The sequence below is a fragment of the Morone saxatilis genome, unplaced genomic scaffold (assembly GCF_004916995.1).
Source record: "Morone saxatilis isolate NCDOM2014 unplaced genomic scaffold, NCSU_SB_2.0 Contig2, whole genome shotgun sequence".
Classification (NCBI taxonomy): Eukaryota; Metazoa; Chordata; class Actinopteri; family Moronidae; genus Morone; species Morone saxatilis.
Genome location: NW_023339762.1, coordinates 19,242,193 through 19,254,068, shown reverse-complemented (window position 1 = coordinate 19,254,068; position 11,876 = coordinate 19,242,193). Strand labels below are relative to the sequence as shown.

At 43.1% G+C, this 11,876-nt stretch overlaps 1 protein-coding gene across 1 annotated transcript in view; it reads left to right on the top strand.

Moving 5' to 3' along the window:
- LOC118330481 (ELKS/Rab6-interacting/CAST family member 1-like) overlaps positions 1-11,876 on the top strand; it is a gene marked incomplete in the record, with an annotated part of 15,789 nt that continues 3,913 nt past the window's right edge. Inside the window, 16 exon segments of the mRNA XM_035665020.1 lie at positions 1-132; positions 1,421-2,223; positions 2,370-2,558; positions 5,179-5,470; positions 6,133-6,260; positions 6,355-6,432; positions 6,518-6,673; positions 6,775-6,942; positions 7,160-7,327; positions 7,449-7,586; positions 7,709-7,849; positions 8,122-8,262; positions 8,424-8,617; positions 9,248-9,259; positions 9,961-10,096; positions 10,205-10,336. Of these exon segments, the coding sequence (XP_035520913.1) occupies positions 1,678-2,223; positions 2,370-2,558; positions 5,179-5,470; positions 6,133-6,260; positions 6,355-6,432; positions 6,518-6,673; positions 6,775-6,942; positions 7,160-7,327; positions 7,449-7,586; positions 7,709-7,849; positions 8,122-8,262; positions 8,424-8,617; positions 9,248-9,259; positions 9,961-10,096; positions 10,205-10,336 (2,619 nt within the window).

The window sequence follows — 11,876 nt, the reverse complement described above, 5'->3', positions numbered from 1 at the left end:
AGAAAGATGGGAGAATCTGATAGATATCTAACCGAATAATTAACATAAAATGACGGGTTTTTGCGGCTGATTTCCACTTGACGGAGGATCCAGCGTTGGCACCGGTTTGAGCTCCAGCAGACACCGAGAAAGGTTAGTTTGTTTGGAGAGAGAGGGTTTTTTTTTTCCACCTCCAACTGGCTTATTGTGTTTAGCGAGGAGATATATATATATATATATATAAAGAGGTTTCAGCTTGACCACATAAGACTGGATGGGACTATCCTCCATATGTCACGGCGAGCTGACGTTATATATTGTGTTATTTCAGCTTTAGCAGACATATATAAGTTATATATATATATATATATTCTCTCCGGATGAAGCTTGAAACGAGAAGAAAAAGAGCCGTGGAGGAAAACGGGGTTGTCTCCAAAGGCGAGCTGTCGTTGTGCTTTAATTCTGGTTTAATGTGACATATTCTGACACTAAAATCCAAGCTGGGTATCTCACCGGGACGTGTAGCTGTTTATTTGATAGTTATCAATGTGTATTTAGTGTTAAATCTTTGCAATTTCTCTCCTTTTACGATGTCCACCATGGACAATCCCTCCCCCTTGTTCCCTCCCTGCCCAGTTTTAATCCACAGCGTCAGCACATTAAGCGCACACACTAAAATTATGAGGAATTCAAGATTTTTGTTTTTTATCCTCTTTAATCCACCAACCAGTTTTAAACACACGTGTGAAGCTATAAAGACAACATTAAGAGGGGCGAGGTGTTAGTTTTACTGTTAGCCGGTTTAACGTTAGCTGCTAGGCCACGCAGACGAGCCCCCCTTTAGTTAAATGGCTGGTTCACTTCAGTGTAAAGCTTTTAGAGAAAAATGCATATAAAACATAGCACGAAGCAGAACAGTTGCATGCATTTCCGTACACGAGTCTACTGTAAGTCTTTTATAATGTTAACATGGCAGCATTTTGTCCCTTTGTCCTGACAGAAGGGCTGTAATAGTTGTAATGTTGCAGCATGCAGCTCTTTGGAAAGGATAAAACCTAAAATCAGATCAGATATCAGATATTATAGGTTTAGTATTAGCAGGGACTTTGACCCCATCTGGGAGGATTTTTTTGTTCTTAGACATGACTTTATAGTTACATAACTGTCTTTACTGCATGAGGAAATCCAGTTAAGACGGTGAAACCAAGCAAAGAGAGGACATCCCTACTCATTCCCATTGTGTTAAATGTTAAAAAGTGGACCTAACACTAAATGTATTGTTCCCTTATGTTGCTGGAGATGTTTTAATGACCCTTAGTGAACATGTTAGGAACCAGTGGCTTGTTTGATGCTGATTTGTTGGTTATTATTAATTGTTAACCTATGCTTTATGTATGCTATTTCCTCTTGGGAACGACTGTGTTGTGGGTTTTTTTTGCAGATTGGTGTCATAATTTGTACCACCGGGGAGCTCCTGTTGGAACAGGAAAGTCTGTCAGCAGTGTCTGTCCCTAGAAGTGGAGAGCATCAGACCTCTATTTTATCATGAACATTGTGCCCGCCGTCTCCGGTTGAAGCAGGATCACCACCACACATTCACACAATTGGTGACAAACGCAAATTAAGCAGGAATATATACAGACACTTGAGGTCGTACTTCAGTTTAGCTGTCAGCTGTATTCTTCTATTTAGCAGAAGATGTACGGTAGTGCCCGCTCTGTCGGCAGAGGGGATGCCAATCATAGTGGTGGAAGAGATGGAGGTGGTACTGGCAATCAGGGATCTGGCCGTTCCCCTCGCCTTCCCCGTTCTCCTCGGATGGGACACCGCCGCACCAACAGCACCGGAGGCAGTGGAGGGGGTCCTGGAGGAGCGGGAGGCAAGACGCTTTCCATGGAGAACATCCAGTCCCTCAACGCCGCGTACGCCACCTCCGGACCAATGTACCTGAGTGACAATGAGGTTGCCATGGCGGGGGAACACCTTCCCAAGAGTGGCGGGTCAGTGACGACCATGGGGAGACAGAGGGTGACGTATGGGTCGAGGGGCAGCAACAGTGGAGTTGTGGCCGCTAGCACCCCCAACATCTCCACCTCAGTGCCTGGGAATGCTGTGCTGCCAGCAGGCATGATGGCAGGTGATGCTCTAGCTTTTGGGGACCACCACATGGCCTCCACCGTGCCCCATTCTCTAAGGCAGGCCAGAGACAACACCATACTTGACCTGCAGGCCCAGCTGAAAGAGGTATTTTATTTAATTATTCTCCTAATTTGCAGATTTTTCTCTATCAAGGATGTAGAATTTTTTTTGATTAATCGTTTGACCTGCTAGGTTTGACAGGCCATACCTATACAGTATTTATGTGCCACTCCTTTATCCTGCTTTCTCAGGTGCTGCGTGAGAATGAGATGCTGCGGCGAGAAGTGGAAGTGAAGGAGAGCAAGCTCAGTTCCTCCATGAATTCTATCAAGACCTTCTGGAGCCCAGAATTAAAAAAAGAGCGAGCTCTCAGGAAAGATGAAGTTTCTAAGATCACTGTCTGGAAGGAACAATACCGTGTGATTCAAGATGAAGCACAGGTGGGTGTTCCCTTATATTTTTTTGAGTGGATAGAATTCGTGTTTTTGCCTCACAATTACTGTTTTTGTTGTCATCAGCAGTCTAAATAGACTCATCAATCTGCTTATAGTGAACATGTTTGAAATGCGTTTCATCCAGTGTGTCAGCTTTAGTACTAGTGTGCTTCTCTCTCTCTCTCTCTCTCTCTCTCTTCTTTCTCTGCATAGGTTAGAGGCAGTTTTTGAACATCTAGTTAATCCTCTTACATGCAGCTATATGCTCATGCTTAATAGATGAAAGAGGCCGTAAGTCTAATGGCTGCATTAGCATTTCTGTATGTTTTAGAAATTGCTGGATGTGGTGAACAGGATAGAAATGTGGAGACGGTGCGAATTTAAAATATGTATGTATGTATGTATAGCGGAAAATATGAAACCAACTTAATAATGTTGTCACATGTAACAGTAATAAAGGGGCTGTTGTTAATAGCACTTCTGATTTTAGTATTTTGGCTATGTGCCTTTTTCAAAATGAAAAGAAGCACTGAGAGCAGATTATGGTTAGATGGAAGAAAATACACTTGCATCTGTATCTGTGTAGTGTTTGTCTGTAACTTGGTGTCGAATGCTTTAAATCCTTTTGAAAATGTTCCTTTCAAGATGTGAAACTTGTAGTATTTAGTCCTCACACCTCCCCCTCTATTACGTACCAATCCAGTTAGGTGCAGAAACCCAACATTTTCACATGCCTTCCATTCTCTGTTACTGGTTTTGTGTCCAGTTGTTACTGGTTTTTCTCATCCTCGGCTTCTTGATCTTAAATATAGAGACACTGGCTTTGCAAAATTATAGGGCCAGTTTCTTCAGCAATCTGTGTCTGTGCCTGCACACATGTATACATACTGTATGTACACGTTTAACAAATATCAATTTGATAACAGTAAGTGAATAAATACTAACGCATGGTCTATTTTTAAAACCTACGGTATATTGTGGCGATTGTACAAATTAAGTTTCATTAATGAAGACAAATAGTCTTTGTTTCACTGTGATTCTTAATGGATGGGCAGATCTGTGTAATTTGCTGTTTTCACTTTGCTGACTCACAAAATCACACTGTGGACTAATTCCCAGTAATGCCCGACTAGCGCAGGGCTAATCAGTGGGTGCTGTAATTTAAAGATGTCTGCTTTCATATGTCAGCCTCCTCCTCCCACGCTGGCATGCATACAACGGAAAGCATGGAGACACAGACACATACACACACACACACTCACTCAAAGGCATTTGAGTAATTACGGCTTTAGTTAAACTGCATGCCCTTATTAAATGTAGGCCCAACTGACCGTTAGTAAGTCTGCAATTGAATGTTTATGTTTATGCATATCATTTTGATGAGTTTCTATGCGTGATGGCCACAGCTTTTCCAGAATCCCTACTACAAGGCATATCATTCTCCGTGATAAGTGACAACTATTACCTAGTCTATAGTAGTGTGAAATAGAACATTATCTTCCTTTTCCCATTTAGTAAAAGGTCAGATACTCTCCTAATAATGATCATTTATCTCCTTGCCTCATGGATAAAATATCACCTTTTATCGTAGGATGTTGCAAAATGCCAGTGATGTTTCATCAAGTAATAAACAGAAGTACTAATGTTAGTGGAGCAGATATGAGAATCTTTAACATTTTGACTTTACATTGAGTGCTGTGGATGATCTGAAGCGGAGGTTTACACTGTGTTTGGGTCAGTTTAGTTTAGAGCATCATATCTCCTATTCTTTATGCTCTCGCAAACACCTGACTGTTATCTCTCCTCGGGCACAGAGAGTGAGAATATAAGGGCTGAGGAAGGGAGAAGGTCTGTGTGTGTGTGTGTGTGTGTGTGTGTTTTCGTGCTTGTCCGTGCATGTAGCTGCCTGTGTGTGTGTGTGCGTGGGGAGGGGGGGTGGATCGGTGCAGTCACAGCAGTGAGTCAGCCTTAGTCACGGGGTGGAGAGGGTGATGGAAAGGGAGGGTTAGTGAGAGGAGAGGTGAGAGTATTGGAGGGAAGAGATGGGGCAGGGCAGGCAAGGTAGATGAATAGTGTGTGCTGATGGAGAGAGAAGGAGAGAATGACAAAGGGAGGAAAGGGAGGGGGCTGGAGAAGAAGAAGGAGGAGGAGGAGGACAGAGAGAAACGAAGGCAGACACTGACTTCTCTCTTTGTTCTGTCGTCTGAAAACGCTTGCAGCTGGTTCAGACCAGAGTGTAACACAGCCTTGTGTTACTGTCTCACAGCAACTCTGCCAAGTGTCCCCGGCGTCAAATGCCACAAACAATGCAATACTATACTGGGCTGATTGTATTTCGCCACTTGTATTTCTCTGTGCATGAAATGTAACACTGTCCACAATGCCTGGCTGTTGGGGGTGCATCTGTCAGGGCATTGCTTCATTTTCAGTCATGATTAGAGGTGGATTTTTAGAAGGCTGTAACACAATATCCTGCTAGGACCCATTCCCATAAAGTAGGGCGGGAAACGCCCCTGTATTATCAGATAATCAATACATTTCCATAACCCCATATACACCTGTGACAGTCCACAAACAGACAGAAGAAACAAACAAACGTATGTGTGTGTCTCTTATTTGTCTCTAGCATCTCCAGATGACTGTTCAGGCTCTTCAGGATGAGCTGAGGATCCAGAGGGATCTGAACCAGCTGCTGCAGCAAGACCCCGCCAGCCAAGGCCGGGACCTGGCCCTGACATCTGAACCTACGGAGGAGAACTACCGGCGGCTACAGGCCGAGCACGAGAGGCAGGCCAAAGAGCTCTTCCTCCTTAGAAAGACCCTGGAGGAGATGGAACTGAGGATTGACACACAGAAGCAAACTCTGGGAGCCAGAGACGAATCCATCAAGAAACTTCTGGAGATGCTGCAAAGCAAAGGTTTGAGCCTAGGAAGAGTAGTGTTTAGGGCTTATTGATCCTTATAATGTATCAGTGAAGACTCGGTCTCAGGCTATAACTTAAAGCTACGATGTTTCATCGTCAGCTCCACCCAAGCTCTCTCCCTGGTTGGCCAACTGTGGGTTTATTTGCTCCATAAACTAACCATAATGCATACTTTAAACCCAACCATATGATTCTGAGGCTAAGAATGTCCAAGGCTTCATGCAGAGACCTTTGCATAGGTGTCTCCCAGAATAATTAGTATTTTGTAACATAAATAGACATCACACTTGACAAACCGGATGCAGGATACGAAAAATAAACCTAAAACAGATTTAAACTCCTGAGAATATATTTAATAAATAAAAAAATGGCAAATAAATTGAATGGTGTGTGCTTTAGCGGTTTGGTTATTTGCTTTTTTTTTCACATTGGCTTTGGAGTTGTGAATCCAATGCTTTCAGATATCCTTCCCTGCTGAACAGATGAGCTTTTGTAGAAAGAAAGAATAAGTCTTAGCTCCTGTGTTAGCTTCTGTAAGTTAACCATAAGGCTTATGGTGCTCAGGTTGGCTGTTGCAAAGACTTTCAACTACATGACTGTCTTTCTTTCCGACTTCTTCGACTTGGTAACCGAGTTGTTATGTATTCTTGTCTCAGGGCCATCTGCCAAGGCATCAGAGGAGGACCAGGAGCGGACAAGGAGACTGGCTGATGCAGAGATGCACAGGCATCACCTTGAGAGTTTACTGGACCAGAGAGACAGAGAGATTACTGCACTAAGAGAGGTAATGTCCAGAACATTTGATTGGTCTAGCTATGTTGTGAAAGTGCACATAGATAATTTACACATGCATGCAATATGTTCTTCATCTGAATCAGCAGGAGCTGCACCGTCGATACGAGGGAACCCCTGAATCCACCAAAACTAAGGCTCTACAGACTGTCATAGACATGAAGGTGAGGATTTAAATAGAGAAGTGTGTTACTATATTTATGTTAATGTGGCGTGCTACATGCATGACCTCCTCTTTATCAACTCCAGGATGCAAAAATCAATTCAATGGAGCGGGGCCTGAGAGACATGGAGGAGGAGTTACTAATGATGAAATCCAACGGACTCCTGAGCTGCGAGGAGCGTCAGGAGGAAATGAAGCAGATGGAGGTCTACCGCAGCCACACCAAGTTCATGAAGAACAAGGTTTGACCAGACTGCTGCATCTTACATTCAGGAGAACACAGACTTCAGTCCATGTCCATCCCTCATCATTTTTATGTCCCCCTTGGTCTCATGTTTTTCAGATGGAACAAGTGAAGCAGGACCTCTCCAGGAAGGACACTGAGATGCTTGGTTTGCAGACCAAACTGGAGACGCTCACCAACCAGTTTTCAGACAGCAAGCAGCACATTGAAGTCCTCAAGGAGTCCCTCACTGCCAAGGAGCAGCGAGCTGCCATCTTACAGACAGAGGTACAGCAGATACATACTGCAGCTATACACCCAGAGGACTTTGGAATAAGTTTACAGCAAGGGTGCTTTAAAGGGTACATATGTTGTGCAGTGAGGCAAGAGAATTGTTATTCCAAAAGCACAGACGTCACTGTATGTTAGGAAGTTGTCCTGTTGTCTTTGCTTTGAGCATGACACAATTATGGTCAGTAATTGTTGTTGTACCATTTCTGAATAGGTGGATGCCTTGCGCCTGCGTTTGGAGGAGAAGGAGGCAACTCTGAATAAGAAGAGCAAGCAGATACAAGAAATGTCGGAAGAGAAGGGTACACTCAACGGGGAGATCCACGACCTCAAGGACATGCTGGAGGTTAAGGAGCGCAAAGTTAATGTGCTACAGAAGAAGGTGATTTGGATTAAGACCTGTTTCAAAGGTCTTATGTTGTCTGAAACAACCACAAAGATGCATTCATCAATACTACAGTGTATGTCCTGTGGTTGATGTTAATTGTGATGGTGCTCTGCAGATTGAGAACCTGCAGGAGCAGCTGAGGGACAAGGAGAAGCAGATGAGCAGCCTGAAGGAGAGAGTGAAGTCTTTGCAGGCAGACACTTCTAACACTGACACTGCTCTCACCACACTGGAGGAGTCTCTTGCAGAAAAGGTGAATTTATGTCTGCACATATCAAGTTACTTCTGACTACAAAATGTTCATTTTTAGCAACACGTGTGTTGGTTATGTTTGTGAAGGCAGCATGAGTGATAGTTGTCTGTACCTCCTCCTAGGAGCGCATCATTGAGCGTTTAAAGGAGCAGCGAGACAGAGACGACCGGGAGAAGACGGAGGAGCTCGACTGTAACAAGAAGGAACTGAAAGAGTTGAAGGAGAGAGTGAGTTTACTTCAGGGAGACCTGTCAGACAGAGAGGTGAGAAACGGGAACATAAGCTCACACAGACAGGGAAACTTTTGTTTACTGTGATTCTATAAATAAAGTGAAACATTACTGTCAGAAATGAGCATCAGGTTTTTTTCCATTAGTCTCTTTTTCGATGAGTCATGGATGCCGTTATTAGATCTAATGTATTTTCAGTCTTCTCAGTCCCATGCTGTTAGTTTGATAATCTGGAACAGGTTCATCTATATTTGTGTGTATGTGGGTGTGTGTGTGTGTGTGTGTGTGTGTGTGTGTATGTGCAGACGTCGCTGTTGGACCTGAAGGAGCATGCATCATCTCTGGCCTCCTCAGGGCTGAAGAAAGACTCTAAACTCAAGAGTCTGGAGATCGCCTTGGAGCAGAAGAGGGAGGAATGCCTCAAACTGGAGAACCAGCTTAAGAGAGTGAGATCCTCAAATAATAAAACCGGCAGCTCGTATGCCGGTTCAGCACCGATATGATGCTACTAAATGTTTACTTAAATTGTTTAAGTCTGACACTTCTCTAACCCCTAACGGCAGAGACTGAAGTGAGTTTAACTGCACTCTTCTTGTCCTTTTGTCAGGCTCAAAATGCAGCCCTGGAGGCTCAGGCCAACACCGAGCTGGCCGAGCGCATTAAGAACCTTGAGCAGGAAGTGGCCCGCCACAAAGAGGATTCTGGGAAAGCCCAGGCTGAGGTGGACCGCCTGCTGGAGATCCTTCGGGAAATGGAGAATGAGAAGAATGACAAGGACAAAAAGATCAATGAGCTGGAGAGGTGGGTGGAAACATGCATGCTGGTGATTTTGTGTTTGCCCGTAGCACTATACAATAATTAATGAATGTTTATCAGTTGTATATGCAAGTGGTTTCTGGTGGTTAGCTCTGGAATAAATAGCGTCTTAAATGTTCAGTGTACAGATTTTGTGTAAGAGTTTTGAACGATTTAGTCTTTTAAATGCTGCAATAGTGCTTCCTGCTATCTAATTTCATCCTTTTGCCTGCTTGGACTTGAGACCACAAAATGTTCCTCCATGACATCATGTCACTCTGGAGAAATTTGCCTCTAGCGCATTAAACGTTGGATTTTAGTGTAATTTGGCCATCTGCCATTTGGCATCTAAGCAGTATTGCTTTGAAAGCTGATGTGGTGAATGTTATTAGCAGACCTTTTTTATAAAGCTGGTAGGTACGGCTGCAGTAGTTGGCAAAGGCAAGCCATCTTTCATATGACGTTTCTGTTTCGATTCCTGTCTTCTACTTGTATGTTGTGAACCTTGTGACACTAGAGTCAAAGACCCCACATAATCCTAGAGCTTTCTTCATATTGGCTCATCTTCCTGGTCTGAGTCTGTTTTTCTCTTTACTGCTTTCTTGTCTTTACACCGGAAACCTCTCACCCCACCAGTTTGACCTCCAGGTTAGTATTTGCTCTCTTTCTCTCTCCCACCAACATCCTTATTTTCCCTTTGTCCTTTTCTCACATTTCTCTCCCTTGTTTCTCCGCACCTCTTACCTCTCAATAGTCTGTGCTGCCGCAAGCAATTGCCTTGTCCTGACATATTGAACTCTTTGTCTTTCCTCATACTTCTGCTCATGCTCATTTCTCCCCTTTCGCCTTCTTATTGTTCGCTCTTTCACCCCGAGTCAAATCTAAGATTCACTCTTTGCAGGGTTGACTTAAAATCTTGCCATAGCCAGTCTGTAAGGCTATGGTATCAACTGTTATGTCATTGTGTTTAAAAAGGATAGCTTTTCATAGGATCACATGTCTTTATGTCTTTGCCTTAGATTTGAAAATGGCTTTTATTTGATGCCTAACAGTGTATTTACTAAGCATCAGTGATCAGATGGCCACAATCATAACTGACTTATAAACATTTTGTATATATTATCATTGATATGGTAATATGTGAGTCAACAAGCACATATATGTGCCATTATTAGTAGATATTCTAAGCAACAAGTGCGTCTACTTGTCAATGAGACCCAGTTTTATTTAGTGCATATCTCTTTCCCAGTTAACCAATTAATTTTTAATTGCAATGATAAATTAGTCAGGTGGGACTATAGTAGTCTATTTTTGTAACTTCTCCCATGTATCCCGTGGTGTCCCTGTAGGCAGATGAAGGATCAGTCGAAGAAGGTGGCGTCTCTGAAGCACAAGGAGCAGGTAGAGAAGAGTAGGAACGCTCGACTCATGGAGGAGGCCAGGAAGAGGGAGGACAACCTGTCGGAGAACTCCCAACAGGTGAAGGTGAGGCATGTGTGCGGTTCGCTTGGACTGTATGAGCCTTGCGAACTTACTTACTAGGTCAGTGTCTAGCAAACCATAATTTGACCTTTTTCTACCCCTGTTCTGAAGGACAATCTGCGTCAGAAGGCGGAGCGCATTGAGGAGCTGGAGGAGGCCCTCAGAGAGAGCGTTCAGATCACTGCTGAGCGAGAGATGGTACTGGCACAGGAGGAGGCTGCCAGGTCACTCCAGGAGAAACAGGTACACAACCCTCCTAAACACACACACACATAGACGACAAAGCAATATCAATCAAGCCACAGGATCACATCTACAGTACATGCATAACACATCTATATACAGATAAAATAAAGACCTTCATATCCTGAGATTCTTTCTCCCTTACCTTTTTCCTACCATTGTGGTGTTTATCATCTTTTTTCTTCACTTCCCTCTTCTCCTCTGGCCCTCCGTCTCTTTCTCAGTTCTATCATCCTTGCTTATGGTTTTCTCTTGTTTTCTCTCTGCTACACACTGCCTCTCAGAAGCACTCACTCAAACCAATGCATGAGTCCAACCTCGCCCACTTAAAGTGGTCTAAGGTATGAGCCCAGTACGTGTGACCTCGATCAGTGAGCAACAACACTTACAGGGGTGGACAAAATAACAGCAATGCCTCTACAATCGATGCAATTCCATACAACAACCATGCAATACAAATGTTTGTGAAGAGTTTGGGGACTTTGAGGTTGATTTTTTTTTTTTTTTTTGATGGATTGCATTATTTTGTGAGGTGATGCTGTTTCCAGCCTGTGTAATTTTCATGTTATTTTGTTTACCTGCTGTTTGCTTATGAAACATAGCAATGGTGATTAATTGGTCGGCTCATACACCAAGTAGCTGTCAAAATTGAGCCTATAGGGATGAATTACTCACTTTTTCATTCAGTCAATTGTAATTAAAGCATATATTGTTATGAAACAATGGTACTTTTGTGCCCTTTTTAAATAAATATCAGGTAAATGAAATTTAGTGCTGTAGTTTAATGGTATTTGTGTTATAGTTGCCCCCTAGTCCTTCCCAAAAGCCCACATGAATTCTGCTGCCCCTGCCTCTTATTAAAGCAGTTCATACTGGCAAGTCTTTCGTGGAAGAAACCCTGTTTTCACTGATGGATTAAGATGTTCTGCTTTACTCTATTCATGACTTAGTTGTTGTTGTGGTGTGTGTGTGTGTGTTCCCAGATGGAGGACCCGTCCGCTGGCGGCGAGTCTGTTTCCGCGGTGACGGTGGAGCTGAGCAGGGAGTCTCTGGACACCATACTGGACGGACTGGGACGCATCAGAGACCAGCTGTCTGTGGTCGCTGGGAAATAAAGACTGAAACATCACCACAGCTCCGTCAGCGGACACTGTTTACAGACTATTGATCGCTGATTGGATGTTACAGATCCATGTCACATGTTTGATTTATTAACCCTGAACTAATTAATCAATTAGTAGACTGTCTACAGATTACTTTAAAAACATTTCTTTGTGTCACATTATTTACTTTTATTGTTTTTGTAATTATTATCTGACAACCTGTGACAGATATTTCTCATTATTTTGTACATTAAATAATTAATCAGAAGAATAATTAAACATCAAGTACTGAGAATACAGATGTTACCTTCAAACTGTTGATTATTCCTTTTTTACGTCCACTAATATGAAAATAAACTTTGTCTTTGTGACATTTTGTTTCATTTTTCTTCATGTAACGTTCATTAAACTGTTCCTAACAGCGCCACCAGTGGTCG